The sequence below is a fragment of the Muntiacus reevesi genome, chromosome 4 (assembly GCF_963930625.1).
Source record: "Muntiacus reevesi chromosome 4, mMunRee1.1, whole genome shotgun sequence".
In the NCBI taxonomy this organism is placed as follows: Eukaryota; Metazoa; Chordata; class Mammalia; order Artiodactyla; family Cervidae; genus Muntiacus; species Muntiacus reevesi.
The window spans coordinates 116,903,401-116,926,653 of NC_089252.1; the positions used below are offsets into that span (position 1 = coordinate 116,903,401).

Genomic DNA, 23,253 nt, shown 5'->3' on the forward strand with positions numbered 1-23,253 from the left:
GCCTCCCCGGCGCCGCTGTGCCCGTCTCTGTGCACCCCGGACAGAGCCCGAGCCCGTGGCGCGATGGAGATGCGGCCCGCGCCCAGGGAGGGCTCGCTAGAGGGGAACGGAGGGGTGCACCCTAGGCTGAGGGAGCGCGAGAGGAGGGGGGCACCCCGTTTGAGGCCGAATAGCGCGGGCCCCCAAGGAGGCCCCGCAGCCCGGAGCTCCGCAGCCGACAGCCAAGAGTGCTCCACGGGCCCCCAAGCCCAGATCGCGTCCAGAGGCCCCCGGGCCTGCCCGCTGGACGGGCTTTAATTTGTACGAACTAACACAGGGCACGCCCTCGCGCGGTCGGCTGGGGCAGTGTGGAAGGAGCCGGGACGCTTCGAGGGGGGTCTCCGCCTGAGTGCGAGGGGAGGGCGGATGCAGGCGCCTTCCTTTGCGCGCCCGAGGCCTCCTTAGGCCTCGAGGGCCCAGGGCACCACGCGGGAGGCGGCGGGAAGGACTGCAGGTGCTTCTTTGGGGACATTCCCTAGGCGTCCCCACCGCCGCCGCGGATGCTACAAGTGCCCCCATTTTATGGTGCGTGAGTAGCTTCTACCCTTACCCCAAAGCCACAAGGCGGCTCCGGCGGGGACGAGGGGAGGCGCTGGCCCCCGGAGGATTTCCCAAGGAGGATGGGGGAGGGGAGCGGCTCCTTGTTCTCTGCGCGCACACACACACACACACCACCCCCACTTCGTGTGGGGAGTGCAGTTGAGAGCGGGGACCCTCTCTCTCTGGGTACCAGGCGGAAGCTTGTGCAAGTTGGTGGCCCTGCCTCTGGGTCCAGTACTGGGGGTGAGCAGGAGGCGTCGGACCATCTTTCTCCAAGCCAAAGGAGCCCCCACTTGGGGAAAGCTGAGACACCGGGAGACGCTCCAGGAGGAGGGTGGATCCCTTTTAGGATGAGTGATTTAGGCCCGATCCTGCGCCCTGCAGTGTCCTGAGGCCCAAGCATGGAGGAGGGGCGGGCGGGACGGAGTGGGGGCGTAGAGCAGAATCGCGGGGCCCCTCAGAGGTCTGTGCGCATCCCTGCCACAGCGCTTGCGCTGCACCGCGTGCTCTCCAACAAGCTGCGGTTATAATAAGCCCCAGGGGAGGAGGACTTTGAGCCAGGGAAATGTGAGGCTGGTGGGATTTGCAGGGAGACGGGGGAGGTCAGGGGCTGGGAGCCACAAAAGGGGGCCCTGAGTACACCCAGCAGGAGAGAGAAGGAAGATGGGTCTCAGCGTGGGCTCCTGGAGCCCCTTCCAGCACAGCGGCCAGGAGCCCTGAGTCCGGGGGGAATGGGGAGCAGTGGTCAGGGGCCTGCAGACACACAGGGCTTGAGCGAAGACCTCGGGTTCCAGAGATGCACGGTTGTGTGCAGGGCGAGAAGCTGCGAGATGGGAGAGCCCTTGTCCCCTCCCAGGGTGGACCAGGGTGCACGGAGGTGGAGTGGGAGCAGGGGCGCCCGGGAGACAGCTGGCCCAGGGCAACCAGGTGACTGGTGAGAGGGACTCAGGTCAAAGGGAGAACAGAGAGTGAGGCCCCCGAGGGACCCCAGACTGAAACCAGCTCATCCTGTGGGGGCAGGGCATGGGCTGAGAATGTGAATCTGGAGCCGGTTCCAGCAGCAGGCAAGACTGGTGAGGGCCCTCTCCCCGGGGCCTGACATCAGACCAGACGGAAGAGGAGGGTGTGGGCTGGCAGGAGAGTGCGGCTGTCCACTGGAGACAGAGGAAGGACCATCAGAGAGGAGAGGACCAGGCACAGTCCGGGCCCTGCTAGTTGAGAGATTTTCTAGAACTGAGGACCTGTCTGCTCAGGGCAGCCCCTCAGGAAACTGGTTGAACTTGAGTCGATTGGCCAGCTTCCGACTTCTCAGGAACTCTGCCTGGACTTTGCCTGTTCAGCCCAGTGTATTTAAAAAGGTGAAAATAAAAATTCAGGCCATTTCACACAAAAATGCAGTCCAGATTTCAGATTTCCCTTTTAAAAAAATCTGCAGATTGATGGCTGATTCATGTCAATGTATGACAAAACCCACTGAAATGTTGTGAAGTAATTAGCCTCCAACTAATAAAAATAAATAAATAAAAATTAAAAAAATAAATATAAAAAAAAAATCTGCAGATTGGACCAGGGTCGGGGCAGAAGCGGGGTGAGTAACAGTGGGCTGATGTCCAGCACCTGGTCAGTGAGAAGGGGGTCAGCGGGAGTGGGGGAAAGGCTCTGTGGCCGGGGCCAGCGGGTGGGGGGGAGGCCTGGCCATACCAGAAGGAACATAGGACTCAGAGCAGAGAGTGGACACGTGCAGGTCGGGCAGCGTAGCCCAGACCACCGGGAGGATGCGGTGGACACACTCCAGAGGCCTCTCCTGTCCAGTGGGCCCCGGGGCTCGGGGACACCGACTCTGGGCTCCGGAAGCTGGTGGGATGGAGTGGTTTCTTCCCACTGACTGCAACACACAGATGAGGAAACAGGACTGGGCCCACGCCTTCAGGAACACGCGGCCCACAAACCCCCCACTCCCGGGGAGCCGCCTGCCACCCCTGTAAGGACAGGACAGGTGGCGAAGGCCTCCCGTGGCCAATGAAAGAATGACGAAATGGGAAAGGGGCCTCTGCAATTGGCCCAGGGCCTAGGACCCTAAGGGTTCAGATTCCGTGCACACACTGGAGACACCCACGTCTCTCCCAAGCAGCAGACGGCAGCCGCCCACCTTCCCCTCAGGGTGTCTGAAGTCTCTCTTCTGCCTTTTATTTTCTCCTGCAATCCCGCTCTCCCCGACACTTGCAGAGAGCAGGGGCTGCTTCCCGCTCAGCCGCCCCACCCCCTGGCTCTGGCCTTTTTGTTCCTTGTGCCCGAGGCTCCACCACGCCTGGGACTCCCACTCGGGGCCTTGGCACTTGCCACGTGGCTGGCCCTTTTCCTCCAGAATCCATTCAGAGCTGCCTCCAGGCCCGCCGCCCCGCTTTATTTTCCTCATAGCACTTATCCTTATCTGACCCTATGCTGCCTATTTGTCGGGGGGCAAGGGAGGCCCTCTGAGCCCCAGCTGGACTGGCCCCGTTCCCTACGGGCCCAGCTTCCCTGGGGCACGCCCTGCAGCAGAAACGCGGTTTGGCCTGGACGCCTGCTCCCCCACGCACTCCCCGTGTGACCCACCTGCCTGGGCCCTGGGCCGGCTCTGCAGGGGTCCATACACAAAAGGGCCAACAGAGCGGCCCCACACAGTTTCTGACAGCCTAGGATGGGGCCCGGGCAAGAGGCCAAGACAGGCCTGAGGGGTCGCAGCCCCTGTGGGAAAGGCCTCGTGGGCTCCGGGGGTGGCAGGAGGGTCTGTCTCCCCACACTGTTTTAGACAGCGAGACTGGCTCCAGCCTGGGCCCGCTTTGGGATTTAAAATGGAAGTAAGAGGCCTTAGGTGCTTTTTAGTATCTAAGGGGAAATGGAATTCACCAGGTGTGAGGTTGGGGAAAAGTCGCCTTTAAGATGCAAATGTGTATTGTGAAGCCCTGAACGGGGTGCTCTGGAGGTCTCTGGTCTCCCACCTCCCCCACAGCGGCGGGTGAGCCGCCCGTGGAGAGCGGATGGCTCTTGCTGAGGCTTGGAGGAGGCAGGACTCGGAATCGAGAGGCCACCACGCCCTGTCCCCAGGGGCAGTGGAGTGAGCCCCGAGGCCCGGCTGCCCACCCACCCCCGCCCGCTTCCCCTTGGGGGGCTCCCCCCGCTGCAGACACCCCCAAAATGCAGCTGTGCTTAGAAGGCTGTAAAGAAGGGACGGGCGCCACTCTGCGTGGCAGGACCCCCTGCTGCCGGGCGCTGCGTGTCGGGGTCACAGTGAGGGAGGCTCCCCGGGGGGGGCACTGAGGACCGGGAGCACGAAGTGACAGCCCCTCCCCCTGGGAGCCGACGGCTGACGCGGGGCCTGGCAGGTGGCGCCGTGTCTGGGAGGCGTCCCCCAGCTTCCCGCGGCCGGTTCTGCCAGAGCTGGGGACCCTCTCGGTCACGCCACCTTCTCCAGGCCTTTTACTTTAAGAGTTTTTTTCCTTTAAGAGCCGGGTCCCTTTTTCTTAGTGAAGTTATTCGTGGTAGAAAACCCGACTGGAGGAACAAGGCTGTGTGAAGTGAAAACTACGGCGGCGTGTCTCGGGCTCTGGACACGGGTCCGTGTACGGGGTAGGGGGGGCGGGCAGCGCTCAGCAGCCTCAGCACCCCCCCCCCCCCCCCCCCGCCAGCCCCGTCCTGTCATGCCCTCGGGGCAGGCCGGGCAGTTACTGATGTTTCCCTGACTGTCTTGTTCAGCAGCCCAGAATGAGCTGCCAGATTCACTCTTACAAATCCACTTAAGTGTTGCCCTGTGACCCGGCAGGCTTCCAAGCGTGCGCCCCTCCAACCCATGTCCCCGTGAGCACCCGTCCCGGGCCTTGTGAGTCCACCCGGCCTGGCCTGCGTGTGTGCCTCCCCGCCCCACATTTCAGGCGCAGCCATCTGGCCACCCCTGGTGACCTGGCTACCTCCTCGGCCCTTCCTGGCTCCCCCATCGAATTCAGCCTTTCGGGGGCTTGGATGGCCTGGCGTCCTTCCCCTTCACAGCCAGGCTATGCCCCCCACCTCCTTTTCTTTCTTCTGAAACAGCCACAGCCCTGCCTCCCCAAGGGGCCTCCCCTGCGGGGATCTCTGCCCGGCCAGGGGCAGGGAGGGGTGGGCAGGCTCGGGGGTCAGTGGTGCTGACTGGCCTTCTAGCCGTGTTTCATGGACAGGGAGGCCCAGGAGAGGCTGGCCCCCACCTACTCGAGGGGCCTCCCCTGCAGGGGGATCGCTGCCTGGCAGAGGGGGGCAGGCTCGGGGGACAGTGGCGCTGACTGGCCTTCGAGCCGTGTTTCATGGACAGGGCGGCCCAGGAGAGGCTGGCCCCCGCCTCCCCGAGGGGCCTCCCCTGCAGGGGGATCGCTGCCTGGCAGAGGGGGGCAGGCTCGGGGTCAGTGGTGCTGACTGGCCTTCTAGCCGTGTTTCATGGACAGGGCGGCCCCGGAGAGGCTGGCCCCTTGCCCATTTGCCTCGCTCCTCCCTCCGGCAGGGTGTCCCGGGGGGCGAGCTGGCCCACGCAGGGATCGAGGCCAAGGGGCTGGGGCAAGGTCGCGTCCAGACACTGTTCTGGGAGGGGTGCTGGGGCCAGGGCAGAGCCTGACAAGCAGAGAAATCATCTTCCAGGGTCACCCTACCGTCAAGGTCCCCCCAGCCGGGGAAGATAACACAGCCTTTGCTATTTACCTCATTTCAAGGAGCGGCACCACCCCCGCCCCGCAGTAGCACTTGGTTTTATACCATTAATCACTCTCCGAGATTGTCCTGTCGTGTGCCTGTCACCCCCACGAGAGCAGGGATGCTCTCAAGCCACGCTGCACACGACCTGACACATAGTAGGCCCTCAATAAATATTTGTTGAATGAATGAAATGGGAGTCAAAGCCGGGCGGGCTTAGGGTTAGCACGAGGGCCTGCCAGCCTCACCGAAGCCCATCTCAGGTCATTGGGCTTGCCCAGTCCTGGGGGTCCTGACTTTCTTTCCTGGTCTAGAACCAACCCCAGCCACCCCTGAAAGCTCCCTAACTGCTGCTTTCTGGGGGTGCCCCTCCTCCTGCCCACCACCACCCCCCCGCTTCCTCCCCCACCCCCAGAGGCCTTTGAAGAGAGTGCTGGGAGCTTCTTGCTCTCCCACTCAGGGCCCCCCCACCAGCCACAGCATCCCGGCCCTACTGACCTCTTCGACTTTATATCCCCGGCTCACCCGGCCTCCCTGCCACAGCCCGCGTCCCACCCCAGCTCCTTCAAGCCTAGTCATCCCAATTCCTTCTCCTGTTAAGTTTTCTCTAGCTAAATTATCTTCTGCTTTAACATCTGCCCTCAAGGCCCCTCTGTCTTGTGTAGCCTTCAATATGAGACTCTAGAAGGGGCTTTAACTGCTATTTCAGAAGAGGGGTGCATGGGGACCCACTTGTGAAAATGAGGAGGCCAGCAAAGCGCACCAGACAACACCTCCTCCTAATTCGAGAGCCTGACATACACAGCTCTCCAAAACTGAGCTCCCCTCCGCTCCTCCCTTCTCATCAGCCACTGCTTCTTGAAGGAGGCGGCCCCCTGAATGCTTTGGGAGCGTCCTCGACGGGTTCAGGGGAAGGGACCCCCTTGGGACCAGGCTGAGGTGCAAGGTGCAGAGAAGGGGCCAAGCCCACCCAGGGCTTCTGGGTTGTGTTCCAAGTCTGATTCCCAGTCCAGTGCTCTTGCCCTTCCTGACCTCTCATCTGGCCAGTTAGCTGGGGATGGGGAAGGGATGGGGAGGCCAGGCCAGGCCCCTGGATGAGGACGGACGTTGGCCATGTGCCCGCCTTGTCTGGGTGAGAAGGCTGTCCGGGGCAGGCCCCAGAGCCTGGGAACATTGGGAGGGGACCTGGGCGAGAGCCCGAGCTGTCTCCTGGCCTCTGAGCTCACCCTGGACCTGTCTGCCAGGCAAACCAGCCACAGAAGACCGAGAAATCCTCCGAGTGGGTCTCCCTGTGGCCAGATCTTCACAGAAGCCACCGTTTTCTCAGAGCCCCCCACTGGACCCCATCAGATTCTGCCCATCCCTCCTTAAACTTAAACCCTCAGGCTGTTCCCACCGCACTCAGAATAAAATCCAAGCGTGCTGCCCTGCTGTCGGGCCCTGCACCGTGTCCCCACCCGCCGCTCCACTTGGGGCTTTTGTGCTGCGGAGCCCTCCTTCGCCTCCCCTTCTTGCCAATCGGGTGAATGCCACCTCATCCAGGAAGCCCTCCCTGAGCACCCTATCTGAAGAGTAGGACCATACGCCGCCCACCGTCTTTGACGTTTTCAGGTTTTTTCTTCAAAGCACTTGTCACTACTGCAGCTTCTGCATTTATAGCCTGTCTCTCGTCCCCACCCGGCTCCTGCTTGTCTGGCCCCCAGTAGGCGGCACACAGTAGGTGCGCAGTAAACAGCTGTGTGAACGGGCGAGGAGAGCCCCCTGACTGGCAGGAGCTGGGAGGTGTGGCCTCCGCTCGGCCCAGCGCTGACTGCTGGTCTGGAGACCGCAGAGCGAGACGGCATGCCCCCGCCACACACCCCCCCCCCAGGCCTGCGAGGGGCCAGCAGCGGGCTCAAGCGGAGGAAGGAGCATTTCCAACGGGACGCGTGTGGCCTGAGCCCCGGGAAGGGGCTCCGAGGACTTGGGGGCAGCCTTCCGTGTGGGCACCGGGGCTTCTCGGCAAGGACAGTCTTCACCCCCGGAAAGGACCGCGGCCGCGGCCGGTCGGGCGGCGGAGGCCTCTGGGTACAGAGGGGAAGGTCCCCAGGGTGGGGACGCTCGTCTCTGCCCCGGGGCGCGGGAGCGGGCGCCCAGCCTCCACGTTTTCCCCGAGTGTCCCCGGCCCTGTCGTGCCCGCCCGCCCTCGTCCAGCAATGCCGGAGGTCTGGGCCGCGGGCCGCCGGCGGGCGTTGGGCGCGCGCCCCCGCGGCCGTCTCCATGGAGACCGCGCGCGCCTCCCAACCTGACCGCCGGCGGGCGTTGGGCGCGCGCCCCCGCGCCCGTCTCCATGGAGACCGCGCGCGCCTCCCGCGGCGCGGCGCGCGAGCGCGCGCACCCTGAGCGGTGCCAGCCCGGGGAAGGGCCTGGGGGCCTCCCGGGCGACGCGGGCTCGCGAGGCCGCTGAGGGAGCAGCTTTGGCAAAGGCACTGACCCAGAGCCGGCGATCTAGACCCTCGGGGGCGGTCGCTTCTGCAGGGCCGCTCTGGGGCGGCTCTGCGGTGAGGGTCCGTGGAGACACCCCGCCCTGGGGCAGCCGCCGAGGGCGCCGTCCCGCCGGCCCCCACCGCGGTCTCCGGGCCCTGGGGTCTCAGAGCAGCCTGGGCCGCTCTCCTCCCGGCCAGGAGACATCCCTGCCGCCTACACACACGCAGACACGCACGTGCACGTGTAGATGCCCACAGCAGCTGGTGTTCTCGCAAGACAGCCCTCCCCTCTACGCACAGACATACATAATGTCCGCAGCCTCAGTGGAGGCTGGCCCACCTGGAGGCTGGCTTGTCCGGGCCTCTGGCCAGGTGACAGCTCGCGCCCACCTGACCTGCTGCCACTCCAGCAGGGACCTCTCATCCGGCCTCACGACCGTCCCTGGTGCTGCCTTCAAGGATGTGCAGTGGGCACCTGCTGACCGTGGTCGGGCGGGAGTCCGTGCCCCCAGCACCCGTGGGGAGTGTGGCCCCCGGGGACCAGGGCGTCACAGACTCACTTGATGTTGAGCTGCCAGAGCTGCGTGCTCACGCGGGTCCCCACTCCGACACCTCTGTGCCTCCTTGTCCCCGCTCCCCATTCCTCTGTCTGGATGCTTCTCTATTCATTTCGTCCCAGGATACCAAATAACCCCACGAGAAAACCATAGACAAAAGCACCAATTGTATCTATCCCAGGGCCCACAAACTTACAGGCCTACTTGACCAGGTAGAAAATACCAGTCAATGAGGTGGTTTGCAAGGCCTGGTGGGCCCACAAGGGGGCAACTGGGAGCAGCCCCTGCTGCGACACTGGGCGGAAGGCAGGCTCAATGCTCCAAAGACAAGGAGGAAAATGATCTTGCTTAGTATGTAATCTCTTGAGCTTTAAACGTTTGTCGTTTAGTTGCTAAGTCGTGTCTGACTCTTTGTGACCCCAGGGACTGCACCCCGCCAGGCTCCTCTGGCATGGGATTCCCCAGGCCAGAATACTGGAGTGGGTTGCCATGCCTTCCTCCAGGGGATCTTCCCGACCCAGGGATCGAACCTGCGTCTCCTGCAGTGGCAGGCGGGTCCTTGAGCGCTGAGGTGCCTGGGAAGCCCTCCAGTGTACCATGTACTTGAATGTTTGTAGGTACTGTGAAATAGCACAGTCCGTCACCGTACACACTTCCAGGATTTTGTTTTCTTCCTGATGAGGACTTTTTAAGACCTACCCTCATTGTGAAACTGGATGGAGTCTGTAGTTAAATCCGTTTCACCTGTAACCTGCCTTGACGCCTCAGGCTCATTTTAATCGTTGCTGCATAAAGAGTCGCGTGTCCTCCACACAGCTCGGAGCCTAAACAACACGTCTGCCCAAGCTGTCCTCCAGGAACTCGGCTTCCACCGCACCTGGTGTGAGCTGAGCCGTGGGACCACGGCCCCCCACCTGGGCCAGCACAGGGTGGCCTTTTGAAGCCGCAGATGCCGGGGCCTGGTTCCACCTGCGCAGACCCGCGACGGGACGGGATGCGCCCGCCTCCCCCGCCACCTCGCCCTGCTTCTCACTCCTGATCCCTTCATGCCCCAGCCGCTTGCCGGCCGGGAGGTTCCTTCTCCTGCCTCCTTGCTTGGCTGCCTTGTGAATAAACCCCCAAACCTCGGCGTCTCAGGCGTCTCAGTGGAGTGTGGCTCGCTCCGCGGCAGGTAAACCGGCTTGGTTCAGCGGCGTCAGCAGCTTTGCAAGACGCAGTTAATTGGGCGTGATGAACCCCCGTCACCATCATGAGCGTTGCAGTCCCAGGACCTGGAAGCCTGTGCCTTTTGACCCTTCACCCATGTCACCCCCCCCCCATCCTCCACCTGTGGCAACATCCAGTCTGTTCTGTGAGTTTGGCTTATTTTTTAAATTTTATTTATGTAATTCATTACATTTTTCACTGCCCCAGTGGGCAGGCAGGATCTTAGCTGCCCAACCGGGGATGGAATCTTGGTTCTCCAACCGGGTGGCCCTGCGGTGGAGACACGGGAGTCCTAATCACTGGGCCTCCAGGGAAGCCCCTGCAGAAACCTCATAGTTGAATTTTTTGGAATGCTTTTTCTGCATCATTTGAGATGATCACATTGGGTTTTCATCTTCACCCTATAAATGTTGTGTATTGCATTCTAGGAATAAATTCCACTTGGCCACAGTGTATAGGCCTTTCAGTATGCTCTAGCAGTTTCCTTTTTCCGGGAAAACAGGCAGAGAAGGGATCCCCTCATAGGACTCAGGTGATGCCCAGGGTAACCTGAGCGGATGTCAGTGCTGGAGGGTTCTCTCATCCCCAAAGGGACCTGGAGTGGGGGGTGAAGCCAGCTCCGTGCTCCTCCGCAGCCCCGGGACAAGATGACCCCCAAACAGCCCTTCCGGGTGGAGGCGTGACTGGGGAGAGAGGGCTGACAGCCGTGCTGGCTCCCCGTGCAGACCCCACCTCGGTCGGTGGGCCTTTGCTCCCCTAAAGCTGGGGCTTTATTACACCCCTCGCCCCTCCTCCTCCCTGGATTCACCGTTAACCCACGGACTAGGCGGGACCCTGAGTGGGGGACGGCATTCCAGCGCTGGCTCCTTCCCGTGGAGCTCCAGCAAAGTGACGCGTTCCCGGCAACAGGGACTGAGCTGACGCTCGCGTCTCTTCCGGATGCGGGTAAACCCAGTGGTCGGAGGGAAGCCAGGCAGGGCAGCCACATCAGCTCCAGGCACTCCAGGGCTCCGGCAGCACCGGCTTCCAGCCACACGCTTCTCGGCCCGCCTGAGCAGGCGCATGCGGGGAGAAGGCAGGCACATGCGCTGGGGCCGCAAGTAGGAGCCGCTGGAGAACTGGACTTGGCACATTTGAAAATTCTGGTGGGATGCATGTAGGGGCAGTGGACCCAAGAAGTACAAGTAGGGGTAGCAGCTAGGGGTGGTGGTCAGGAGAGCTAGTGCGTCGTTGAGATCCTCAGTTTTTTAAAAATTGTTTAAGTTCGTCCTGAGTTTTCGTTGTGCTGGGTCTTTGCTGCCGTGCAGGCTTCTCTACTTGGGGCAAGTTGAGGCTTCTCATTGCGGGGGCTTCTCTTGTGGCGGAGCAGACGCTGTAGGCACCCAGGCTTCAGGGATTGTGGCGCGTGAGCCGGTTACTCCGCAGTGTGTGGGATCTTTGTTCCTGGGCCAGGGATAGAAACTGTGTCCCTGCGTCGGCGGGTGGATGCTCAACCACTGGAGCGCCGGGGAAGCCCCATCACACCTTCTTTATCCGTCTGCCGGTGATCGTTCAGGTCGTGTCCTTCCCTTGGCCGCTGCGAACAGCGCTGCGCTGAACGCAGGGATGCGTCTTTCTGAGTCACACTCCTGTTTGGACACATGTGCCCAGGAGCGGGCTTGCTGGGTCGTGTATTAACAGTAGCTGTGCTTTTAGTTTCCTCAGCAACTCCTATACTGCTTCCACGGTGGCTGCACCAGCTTACATTCAGGTCTTGAATCCGTTTTGCGTGTATGTCTGTATGTGTCGTTAGAGAAGCTTCCGATTTCTTTTTTTACATACAGCTGTCCGGTTTTGCCAGTGGCGTTTCTTGCAGAGGCCGCTTTCCCCCACTGTGGCCTCCCTCCCTTGGTCTAGCGCGGGTAACCACACGGGCGGGCATACTTCCGTTCTCTGCCAGTACTGTCGCTGTGTTGATGACCGCAGCGTTGCGCTGGGTTGGCCAAAATGTTCGTCCGTTTCTTTCTGTAAGATAGCTCTGGCAGCACTCAATTCTCTTCCACTTCATTTGAAATGATTTTATTCCGTTGTATGGTGACAGCTGTTCTATCAGGATGCGTTTTTAAAAATTCAAAATTGGTGAATTTTTGTGCAGCCATTTTAGTATTGAAGATGGGAGGGGAAATAAGCAACATTTTCAGCACAGTGAAAGTGAAAGTGAAGTGAAAGTGAAGGTAAAAACACAGCTGAAGCGCAGGGAGAGCTTTGTGCAGTGTACGGACCAAGTGCGGTGACTGTGTCAGAGGCGGTTTGCAAGGCTTCCTGCTGGAGGTTCTCGCTGCACGATGCTCCAGGGTTGGATGCATCAGTTGAAGTTGATAGCAATCAAATCGAGACGCTGAGAACTATCAGTGTTTATACCATGTGGGAGATAGCAGATACACTCAAAGTATCCTAATCAAGTGTCCTGAATATTCATTGGAAGGACTGATGCTGACACTGAAACTCCAATACTTTGGCCACCTGATAAGAAGAGCTGACTCATAGGAAAAGACCCTGATGCTGGGAAAGATGGAGGGCAGGAGAAGGGGACGACAGAGGAGGAGATGGTTGGATGGCGTCACTGACTCAATGGACATGAGTTTGGGTAAGCTCCGGGAGTTGGTGATGGACAGGGAGGCCTGGCGTGCTGCAGTCCATGGGGTTGCAAAGAGTTGGACACGGCTGAGCAACTGAACTGAACTGAACTGATCCTAATCAAGCCTTGAAAATCATCTGCACCAGCTTGGTTTATGTTCATCACTTTGATGTTTGGGTTCCACATACATTAAGCAGGAAAAAAAAATCTTTTTGACCATATTTCTGCATGCGATTTTCTACTTAAACATGATGAAGTGGGGAGTGAGGGAGTGATGGGAATGGTCTAGAATTAGTGTTTGTGGTTACACAACACTCTGAGGATCCTAAAACTGCTGAACTGTGTACTTTTTGGGTGTGTGTGTACTATTTTATTCACGTTTAAATTGCACCATCAGACACTGAACTTAAGTACATGCTGGCCCCATGTTCAGATTTTTGAAATAAAGATGGACAGGCAGCTTCAAGGGTGCAGTGTATTACACTGTGCCCAGGATATTAAACAGACAGTCCAGGGCGGGAATAACTGCATGCCTTATCCATCTGCTGGCGGTGAGTGTAGGGACAAGCCCGGCACCGGGAAAAGCCCGCTCAGGGCTGACTAGAGGCCCTTGGCTGCTGTCAGGATCCGCCCTTGACCTTCAGACTTGGACAAACCACGGCGTCTGTCCATGGACAAAAAACCCCGGATTCAGGGCAGATGAGAGCGCAGCACGGACACTATGAGCCTGGCTCTGGCCGGTCAGGACCGGGGGCAGGTCTGCGGTGAGCGCGGCTGGCCGGAGGCGGGGCGCGTGCAACTCCAGTCTGGGGCCTGGGGTCACCAGCGCGTCCAGTCTGGAGACGAACGCCGAGTGCTTCCTCGCCCCCTAGTTTCCAGACAAGTTCCCGGACGCTCTTCTCAACCGCGAATCACCCCTTCAAACGAGTGAACCCCCGGGTCTGTGGGAGAGGATGTGGCCTTGCCCGAGAGAGGCCTGGCTTCGCCCGCGGTCTGCAGGAGGCGCCCCACGTCGCCCGTGCCAGGCGTGTCTCTGGTTAGGGTGGGGGCGGCCACACGGGGTGAGGGCGCTGGAGGCTGGCGGGGCAGGTCCGGCAGCGTGGGCCGGGGCCGGGGCGAGGGTCTCGCCGGGTCCCGTTGTGAGTTTTGTGAGGGTGCACGCCGGCAGCTCTCCTGGGCGGACGACCAGCGTGAGGGGGCCTCCCCTGGCCCCCAGCCCCTGCGCTCGGCCGTCAGCTCGTCAGGCCAGGCCCCCCCCTGACACGGAGCCCAGGGTGCTCTGGGGGCCGTCATCGGTCACTACGGAGCCCCGGTGAACACTGGACGCCAGGGCTACTGGGAGCCGCTCTGTGGTTGGTCCTTTCATCCTCTTAAACATCGCTTCTCCAGAGAAAAAGCTTTGCATTTTGATGGAGTCCAATTTATTGATTTTTTTTTCCTTTTATAGAATATGGTGTTGGAGGCATGTTTAAGAGTTCTTCACCAAGGCTTAGGGCTTGAGAATTTTTCTGTTTTTTTTGAGAAGTTCCATAGTTTTATAGTTATAGTTTTACAGGTTCTGATTCATTTGGAGTTAACTTTTGTATAATGCACAAGGTTTAGATGGAGTTTTTCCCTCAGGTAACATGCTGTGAGCTTTGGGCCATCATGACTCGATCTTGTCTGTACTGTGAAATGATCACCACCCATCGTCACGTCCACTGAAGTCTCTGTGATGAGAATGTTAAGGTCTACTCTCCCAGTGACTTGATGCAGATTTATGAACCAGTCACCGGGCTGTACGTGACCTCCCCAGGACTGACTTTGTAAAGGCCTTCGTAACCTTCTGACCCTTCACCCACCGTGCTCACCGCACACGCGGACTCTGGCTCCCGGCGTGTTCGCCGCGTCTGTGAACTTGGGTTTTTACTGTTTTGTTTCTGTTTCTCTAGATGCCACATGTTCAGGTCATGGGCAAAATTAGGGCAATGCATGTGGAACACACTCATTCACAGGGGGAGAGACTGGATCAAGGTCAGGCTCAAGGTCAGGTTCAAGGTCAAGTTCTGGTTTGAGGTTAAGTATGAAGTCAACCTAAAATCAGGACAAGACGTGGTCACAGTGGGTGAGTGACAGTCATTTCAAGGCCAGGCAGTGTCAGGGTCAGTATCCCTGCAACAAATCACTGCTGTTTCTCAAACGGAACTTCCTCTCGTTGGTTGGAACTGAGATGAATGCAGACACACCACCACACACGCGTCTCAGTTCACATCCTCACTGGGAGACAGAGCAAATTCAAAGGATCTAAGGAGTATGACAGACAAGAATTTGCATTAGGGCAAATGCTCCACATCCCATTCCCTTCAAAAGCACATCTTACTCCTTGTTGGAACCAACTTGCTTCTCTCAAGAGCACGTGCAGTCTTGTGAGGACTGCGGGAAAATACACTGTACTAGTGGGGTTCAGCCTCCACCTGCTTCTTTCTGTGGACAAACCAAATCCAGGTGAGCGTGGCTGCGAGTGTGCGGCGCACAAGATGACGCTGGGCTGACGGACGTTGGGATGGGGGAGTCCCAGGCTGGGGAGGAAGCTGTCACGGTGGGCTTGAAAGGTGGAATGTAACAGGGTCAGGTTCAAGGTCATTTCAAGGGGACCATGCTTAGGATGATTTGTCAGTGAGGAGAGGAAACTGAGGTCTGAGTCAAGGTCAGTTCAAAGTCAAATCTGATTTAAAATTGACTGGCTGTGGTTGGGTTCAGGGCCACAAAGTTATTTTCAAGCTCATTCCAGGGCACGGCGGGCCTGTGTGGGAGCATGCAGAATGAGCCATGTTGTAAGCGTGGTCCACCATCTAACATTATCTGAGTAAACAGACTTTCTCTATGGCTCTTCACACTTATTTTTCCGAGATAATAACTTCATTGAAGAAACTTTTGATCCAATACATTTGTTATTTAAAATAAGTTGGTGAGTTTATAGAGCTATGCAGTCACCGTGGTCCACTCTAACAATGCTTTCATCACTCCACACAACTCCACTGAGCCTGTCTGATGCCAGGAACCCGCCCTCACCCCACTCAGCCCCAGGTCCCCGCAGGTCTGACTTGTTTAAATGTGTCTGTTCTGAACATTGCACATGAAATCACACGGTGTGTAATGCTCTGCGTCCTCCTCCTCTGCTGAGGCTGAGGCCCGTCCGTGTTGCTCATCAGTTTATTGTTTCTGCACAGTACATCCACTGCACCGACACTTGTGTGATCCCACACTTGTGTATCCATTTGCCGGTGGAGTTGCTTCCATCAGTTCAGGTGACTTGCTCAGTTGTGTCCAATTCTTTGCTTCCGTATTTCACCTGTTATGAACAATGCTGCCAAGAGCACTGGCGTAGGAGGAGGGTTTGAGCGGGTATGATTTTATTTCTCTTAGATTCACAGGCGTGAAGTTGTTGGGTCATATGCTAAGCATATGTTTAGCTTCTTAAGAAATTGGCGGATTTTTCCAGCAGGGATTATACTATTTTCATTCCCACCAGTACTGTGGGGAGGTTCCACTTTCCCGAAGTCCTCACAATGCTTGGTATCGTCTTTTTTGTATTATAGTGACCCTGGTCCATGTGTAGTGAAACTCCTCTGTGTTTATTACATATTTATCGGGCTGCATCGGGTCTGAGTTGTGGCGTGCGGGCTCAGCAGTTGCAGCGCATGGGGTTACTTCCCTGGACGCACGTAGGGTCTCAGTTCCCAGAGCGGGCATTGAACCCACACCCCCTATACTGGATGGCAGACTCCCTCCACTGGACAACCAGGGGGTCAAGTTCCTCCATCACGGTTTTAGTGCATGCGCTGCCGCAGGGAGCATCCATCACGGTTTTAATTGACATTTTCCTAGTGACTAACAATTTTGAGAACATTTTCTAATTCTTAGAAAACAGTTTGAATGTTTTGATAAAATGTTTATATTAATTCTAGTCTTTTGCCCATTTTGTTTTCTTACTATTGAGTCATAATAGTTATTATTTTTCATACTGTAGATGCAAGGTCTCCGTAAGATACATGATTTGCAAATAGTTTCTATGTTTGGCTTACCTTTTTATTCTGTGTAAAGGTGACTTTAATACATACATGGTTATAGCACTATTAAACATGTATTTTGAAAACAAGGCAGGTCACTGTAAGAATAATCATTGGCTTTTGGAGGTTGAGGTCTGAGGGCAAAGTCCGTTTCCCTGTCTTGTTCACGGTCAGCACCAGAGGGCTACAGCCTGGTTTGTGAAGTGAGCACCACTCAGGGTCCACTCACCGCGGCCCGCACCGTGCCCCCCACGCCCGGCGCAGGAGGCAGGGCCAGAGCGCGCGGAGCCGTCGTGGTCCTGGGCGTCCGGGGTGTGAGCCCAGAGCGGCCGGAGGAAGCAAACCGCGGGGGGCAGCGCCCAAGGCGCGGTCTGCTAGCCGCCAGCCTCCCAGGGACCGACACGTGGCCGTTTCTGACACTGGTCCTCGCGGCATCTGCCATCCCAGGGCGGCTCATCTGTGCTGGAACGTGGGCCCTGCTGCCCGACCCTCCTGTCCTGTCAAGAGTCAGAAATCCAGGACCACGCAGAGGCCGCATGTCAGCGACCACGCGGGTTAAACCGCAGCAACCCCGAAGGCCGCCACGGCCCGCCTCTGCACAGACAGCGCGCTCTCCAGCCGGGGTCCCCCCCACTGTGATCAAAAACACCGGCGGCACACTCCGGGGCCGTGCTGAGGGGCTGGATGGGGGGAGGCCCGCAGACGTGCCACGGTGCCGCTCGAGAGGAACTGCCGAGAGGGCGACCAGCTGCAGGGCCGCCCCTGAGCCCAGGCCTGGAGGAAAAGACGGGGCGAAGACAGACGGTCTTTGTTCTTGGTACATTTTATTGGCATCACGTTCGTCTCTTTACAGAACTTGGCCCACACCCTGGGACGCAGGCCCTGCGAAGCAGGCTCCAGTGCGGGGGCGGGGGGCGGGGGGCTACTCTGGGGAGCGGGGGGCGGGGGAAGGTGTGCTCGCCGAGGACGCCACACCCCGAGAGGAGTGCCTTCCAGAACAAAGGTACCGTCGCTAGGACAGGTCTGGGACGGCCTCCTCTCCCTCTTGGACGTGGATGCTAATCTAACAGGAGTTTTAAAGTGTGGAGCAGGAAAGAAAAAAAGGGAAAATGAGAGTTTTGTGAAACAGCTGTTTCTCCATTGCACACACCAAAGTATTATGGAAATCACCTCTTGGAAAATTGGTACACAGAAGGGAAAGGGACAGTTTCCCCTGGAGAGATGCAAAGCTGTTTGGCTCTGAAGTCTTTGATAAAAGGCGTACATGATTCTCCTGTCTACTGTACAGAATACTGCCTCCTGCTGGACTTCAACTCTTGAGGTGCTGAACAAGCTGAGATCCAGACCAGGTTCAGCCCTGTCTACGCCTGCATCACAGGACTTAAACACATAACCCAAGAATTTCTTACACTGATTTATACATTTTAATTGGTTGCATATATTAACATGTACTATAAGATTCTTTTCTACGAAGCATTACATAATAAATGGATACTGTAAAAAGATCTGATTAGTTAAAAGTAACAAGCATTAACAGATACATACAAAACTCAGCCTGATCAGACTGGGCGTGAGCCTGTGATGGAACAGGGCACCAGCCTTCCCACGCGGCGGCCTTCACAGGAGGGGGGTAAAAAGACCACAAGACGGTTAAAAAAATCAGAACTAATTAGACACAGATTAACTGTAAACAGTTCTCTCTCCAGTGGACAAAAGGAAGAAGCTTCCCACGCAGACTCCACCCCAGGCGGGGGTCTGCCGCCGGCCCTGCTGCCGTGGAGCCCGGGGGCGGGCGGCGGGTCTGTCGGGCGTGTGCGGGGGTCGGCGGTGTGCTGGGCTCTCCGGGCAGCGGGGTGAGAGATGACTGTCTGTGTGGAGAGGGGGGCTCGTGGAAGAAGGCCTGCGTGTGTTCTCGGTCGTGAGGGCTCCGCGCTCCGCTCGCCCGCCCCCTCAGCAGCTGCAGCTCTCGCCCGCGGGCTTGGTGCGGTCGTTCTTGTCCAGTTTGATGGGCTCGGGGAACTCGTTGTACAGCTCCACCTCGGTTTCCTGGGCAGGGAGAGAGGCGATGACCCCGGGCCGGGGGCGAACCCCGCAGCGGAGGGGCCGGGTGGGCAGGATGGGTGACGAGCAACAGGCTGTCGCCCTCTGCCCGCAGGCGCCCGCTTTGGCGGCTTCTGCCAGCCCGACAAAGCCTCGGTCTGGGGCCCCGGCCCTCGCCCTCCGCGAGCTCGCCCTGCGCGCCTCTCTCTGGACCCAGGTGTGTTGCCGTCTCTTCCGGGCCTTCAGGAGAGCGCGCCCCCACGGCTGCACACGCAGGGCCTGCCCGGGACAACTCCCTCACTGTGGGGCCCACGGGACAGGGACTGGGGTCACTTCACGGGGACGCGGGCTGCATTAACATGTTCCCAGCGAGGGGCAGCTTCCTGCTTCCTAGGGAAGAAAATTCACCTGTCCCTTAGACACGGTCCCCCAGGGAACCCGCTCCAATCACAAGTGCTGGCCACGCCCAGGACTGCCCGTATTGAGAGGCGCTCTCTCCCTGAGGGGCGCGCGCCTGCGGCCTGCTCCGCTCACAGCTCAGCCATCAGGCCCTTCCCGCCCCGGGAGGCGAGCCGGCTCCAGCGGCAGCGGCCTATCCCGCCCGCTGCTCCCCGCCCTGAGCAGCGCTCATCTGCTTTCTGTCTTACGGAGGCCTCAGCAGAGACCGGGTTCGCTGGCCCCTAGATTGAGGACTTGTGGCCCCGAAGCCAACAGAAAATGAAAGTGTGTCGTTGAGCCACACGGTCTGTGGAGTCTGTCAGATGCCTGCTGCTGACAGACATTGTGCGGTTCAGTCAAACCTCGGGAAGGCTCATTTATTTGGGGGGGGGGGAGGTGGGAGAGGATGGAGGAGGAAGAAGTTGCACCGTGAGTACAAGCCTTAGTTTAAATGGATAACGAACCACACACGGCCAAGCAGACAGCCAGCCAGTGAGGGCAGAGGCAGTGGGACCGGGACGGCCCGCGGAGGGAGCACGCAGACTGCAGAGGCGCCCCGACGCGGGGGGCGGGCTCCAGCAGAGGGAGGCTCTCCACCGCGGCCACAGGCGCTGAGGAAGGCCCGCCACACACGGCTCACCCCGAGCTCTGCGCACGGCGAGTGTGCGGCCATGGCCCCTCTGCGGAGCGTGGGCGCTGCTCCGGGGGCGCCGCCGCGGTGCCGGAACCGAGGGGCACCACAGTCCCCAGGGACAGCCAGGCGGTCTAACGCCCACGACCCCAGCTCTAGGGGCACCAGCGCTCAGGGGGCGACCACTGCCCTGCCGCCGGGGCCGGAAGGGCCTTCACCGGGCGCGTGTCAGCAAGACACCCCTGGTATTGGGGGGGGGAGGGAGCTGAACCCCGAACAGGAGGAGCGTGCCAAGCAGGGCAGCCCCTCCCGAGGGGCCTCGGTGCCCGTGGAGCTGACTCAGACGACGGGACGGGCCGCTCTCCCAACGCCCGCCACCGCCCCTGGCTGCAGAGGGCCCGCAGGGAGACGTGCAGGCCGAGGCGGCCAGGCCGGGGCTCCGTCCCCACAGGCGCCGATGGCTGCAGACACCCACCTGCTTGAGTGCATTCCGGGCGATCGTCTGGAAGGCCTGCTCCACGTTGATGGCCTCCTTGGCGCTGGTCTCGAAGTAGGGAATGTTGTTTTTGCTGTAGCACCAGGCCTGTGCCCTCTTGGTGGCCACCTGAAGGACAGGCAGGGCACAGGTGCCAGGAAGAGCTGGCATCCCACCAGGGGACCCCTCGGAGCCGCCCCCCGCCGCCACGCGCCAGCCCCGCCCCCGGGCGCCGCCCGCCAGCCCCGGCCCCGGCCCAGGACTCGGTCTTCAGGTCTGCAGCCCCTCCTGTGACTGCTCAGCGCATCCGCCTGGGCCCCTGGCCTGATTGCACACCCAGACCCCAGAGCCCCCAACCCAGTCCCCTCTTGTTTCCTGACTCCTCCCCACCCCCCACCCGAGCCTGTTTTCAGGCATGAGAGAAGGACTAATTCATTTAGGAGAGAGCTGACTGGTCAAAAATAAACACAGCTATAAGGAGATCCAACCAGTCCATCCTGAAGGAGTCCTGGGTGTTCATTGGAAGGACTGATTCTGAAGGTGAAACTCCAATACTTTGGCCATCTCATGCGAAGAGTTGACTCATTGGAAAAGACCCTGATGCTGGGAAGGATTGGGGGCAGGAAGAGAAGGGGACGACAGAGGATGAGATGGCTGGATGGCATCACCGACTCAATGGCCATGAGTTTGAGTAAACTCCGGGAGTTGGTGATGGACAGGGAGGCCTGGCGTGCTGCCATTCTTGGGGTCTCAAAGAGTCGGACACGACTGAGCAACTGAACTGAACTGATACTTAAGAAAACTTGATCTACATTCCCCAGAGAGATGCTACTGGAAAGGAAGCCAGAGCAGTTTTACTCAAAGCCCAAAGCACCGCCCTCACCCACGGGATCTGGGGAGGCCCCCGGAGCCCTAGGACGACAGCAGAGGGCAACCAAACCCTACTCCAAGGTCAGAGGCAGAGGTGCCAACATGCCCAAGTCACAGCCGAGCGAGCGGTGTGGGGGTCTCAACGGGCCTCCTGGGCCCCAGTCCCCAAGGGCAGCCAGCCTGGAGATGGTGGACCCCCAGAGCCACAAGGCCAGAAGACCGAGGTCCCACGGGGCCTAGAGGTCAACCCCAGACAGGAGCCAGGAGGGCTGGCAGGGGCCGCTCCATGGGGCGCTCCGACCCCGCACATCCTCCGCGCTCTGCTCCCAGGGAGCCGGGCCCCACCCAAGGGCAGCCAGGAGCCCCCTTGTTAGTCGTACTCTGCCCCTGCAGGGGTCGCACGCAGACAGAAAGATGGGGTGATCCTCGGGGCACGTGGTTCTTTACCAGTCAAACCTGAACACTGGAGCTGTCCCCGGGGCCTCACGTCCCCTTTAAAGGCGGCCCCCACCAAAGACCCCACCGTCGCCAGCACGCACCTGTCTGTTTTCGAGATCAATCTTGTTTCCCAACACGACAAAGGGGAAGTTCTCGGGGTCCCGGGGACTGGCCTGGATGAGAAACTCGTCTCTCCAGCTGTCAAGGGTCTTGAACGTGTTGGGGGCGGTCACGTCGAACACCAGAACACAGCAGTCGGCGCCTCTGTAGAAGGCCACGCCCAGGGACTGGAACCGCTCCTGTCCAGCCGTGTCCCAGATCTGCCCAAGACACACCGTCACTCCTGGGGGCGCGGCCCAGGACGGGGAGTGCGGGGGATACCAGGGCCACCCCAAGATGAGCACCTCAGGGCTCAGGGAGGGCGCGGAGCACCCTGACCGCCGGCAGCTGAGTGCACGCGCCCGAAGCCCGGAGACGCTCCAAACTGTGGGTGAAGCGTCACACGGGGAGGCACGTACGGAAAAGCTGCGCCGTAACCCTAGGAGTTCCGTACTCTCAGAACTTCCCGCAGGGGATCATCTGTTCAGTCTACGTTTACTTTTGTTTATTTGGCTACACCGTGGGGCTTGCAGGATTTTAGTTCCCCAGCCAGGGACTGAACCTGGGCCCTCAGCAGTGAGAGCACAAATCCTTACTACTAGGCCAGCAGGGAACTCCCAAATTGTACATTTGTTTACATTTAAGTATCTTACTGTATATAACATTTACCTTAAAAAAAAAAAAAAACATTTTTATTATATCTCAAGAGACAAAACAGAAGTACTGTGTGAGGAGGGAAAAGGGAGGGAGAGAGAAGTGAAGGGAAAGGCAGTGAGGACTCAGCACAGAGGGGAGGTGCTGACCAAGGGCACAGCGGTACTCAGCTCTCAGAGCTTCCCATCATGCACTTCTCTGTCAGGCCAGGATGCAGGGCACACCTCCTCGATGCCCCAGACCCCAGCAGGGCCCTGAGTCGCCGGGAGGGACAGCCAGTGTTCCCGGGACAGGCACCCGTGCCGGGGCAGAAGGCACGCGGTTACCTCTGCTGACAGCAGTCGCCACCTGCTGGACCCTCTGTCTGTCTGTCTGCAGGAAAGCACTTCGCTTCAGAACAGCACGAGAATCTGAACCATCCTCACAGCCCAAGTAAAAACGATGTCCACAGCACCGGCTGGGACTCAAGGGCCTGGGTTTTAGGTCAACATGGAGTGCAGACTGAGCCACCCGTCTCATCTAATGAAGCAGCCTCTGCAGGAGGCGGCCCAGACTCCGTGCAGCCGACCTGGTCTCCTGAGACCCGCAGCACTCGCGGAACACGCCAACCTGCCGGGGCCGCACGGATGGCCTCCTGCACAAAACCGGGCCGATGTCTGCCCAGAGGCAGCGAGCCCACACGAGGACAACCTGGGGCGCAGGGCCGCACTGGGGGACCCGTCACACCAGCAAGCTGCAGTCGCAGCGCGGGCCTTCCGCTCCTGCCTGGAGTGCGCCTCTGAGGCTCTCTGCACGGGAGTGGAGGGAGGCGCGCCCTCCTCCTCGCAGCCAGGCACCCGGGGGCAGAGCAGCCCGCCCGGAGAACAAGCCGCAGCCGCGCGCAGCCTCGCCGCTGCGCTTCCTGGTCCTTCTTGTTCCTCTGGCTGCTTTCACGTTTGTCTCGAACAGTTGCTTCCTTCAACGTGGTTTTTCCAGTCTTCTTAATTTACCCCTCTTGGGATGTGGGCTTCCCTGAATCTGTGGACTGGTACCACACCTGCTGTGGAAACTTCCTAGCAAGTACGCATCTCTGATCTGCCTGCTCTTCCGAGGCAATGAAAAGTCGGAGCTGCTCACCCAGTCCTGCTTCTACCTGCTCCCCTTCCCCTCACTCTCCCTCTCAGCCCGCGTCTGCTGTATCCCATCTGCCAACACTCTAACTTCTAATTCTGGGTTGCCGTGTTTCACCCTCAGCAACCCTACTGACCCATGCCACCTGCTTAGCTGCTTCTCTGCAGACACATAGGATGCTTCATTTCTTTCAAAACAAAACCGCTCGAGCTGCCAGGGAGGTTCCCGCTGGTCCTTGCTGTGCTGCCTTCTCTGAATCATCTCTCTTCAGCGTGCTGCTGGAGGCCCAGAGAAACGGGAGGATTCCTCCAGACCTGGAATGAGGATGCC

The 23,253-nt window shown here is 59.3% G+C and overlaps 1 protein-coding gene and 1 long non-coding RNA gene across 2 annotated transcripts in view; one reads left to right on the forward strand and one right to left on the reverse strand.

Moving 5' to 3' along the window:
• The first annotated feature begins 318 nt into the window (after nucleotides 1-318).
• LOC136166964 (uncharacterized) lies at nucleotides 319-12,463 on the forward strand. Its single transcript, XR_010663031.1, has 2 exons — nucleotides 319-564; nucleotides 11,967-12,463. It is a non-coding gene; the product is annotated as an uncharacterized lncRNA (long non-coding RNA).
• A 5,106-nt stretch (nucleotides 12,464-17,569) lies between these two features.
• The window catches only part of RAB7A (RAB7A, member RAS oncogene family), a 42,652-nt gene continuing 36,968 nt past the window's right edge, over nucleotides 17,570-23,253 (reverse strand). Inside the window, exons 4-6 of the mRNA XM_065934029.1 lie at nucleotides 21,162-21,380; nucleotides 19,753-19,881; nucleotides 17,570-18,214 (exon numbers count right to left, since the gene is read on the reverse strand). Coding sequence (XP_065790101.1) covers nucleotides 18,119-18,214; nucleotides 19,753-19,881; nucleotides 21,162-21,380 — 444 coding nt within the window. The 3' untranslated portion in view covers nucleotides 17,570-18,118. The remainder of the gene's footprint in view (nucleotides 18,215-19,752; nucleotides 19,882-21,161; nucleotides 21,381-23,253) is intronic.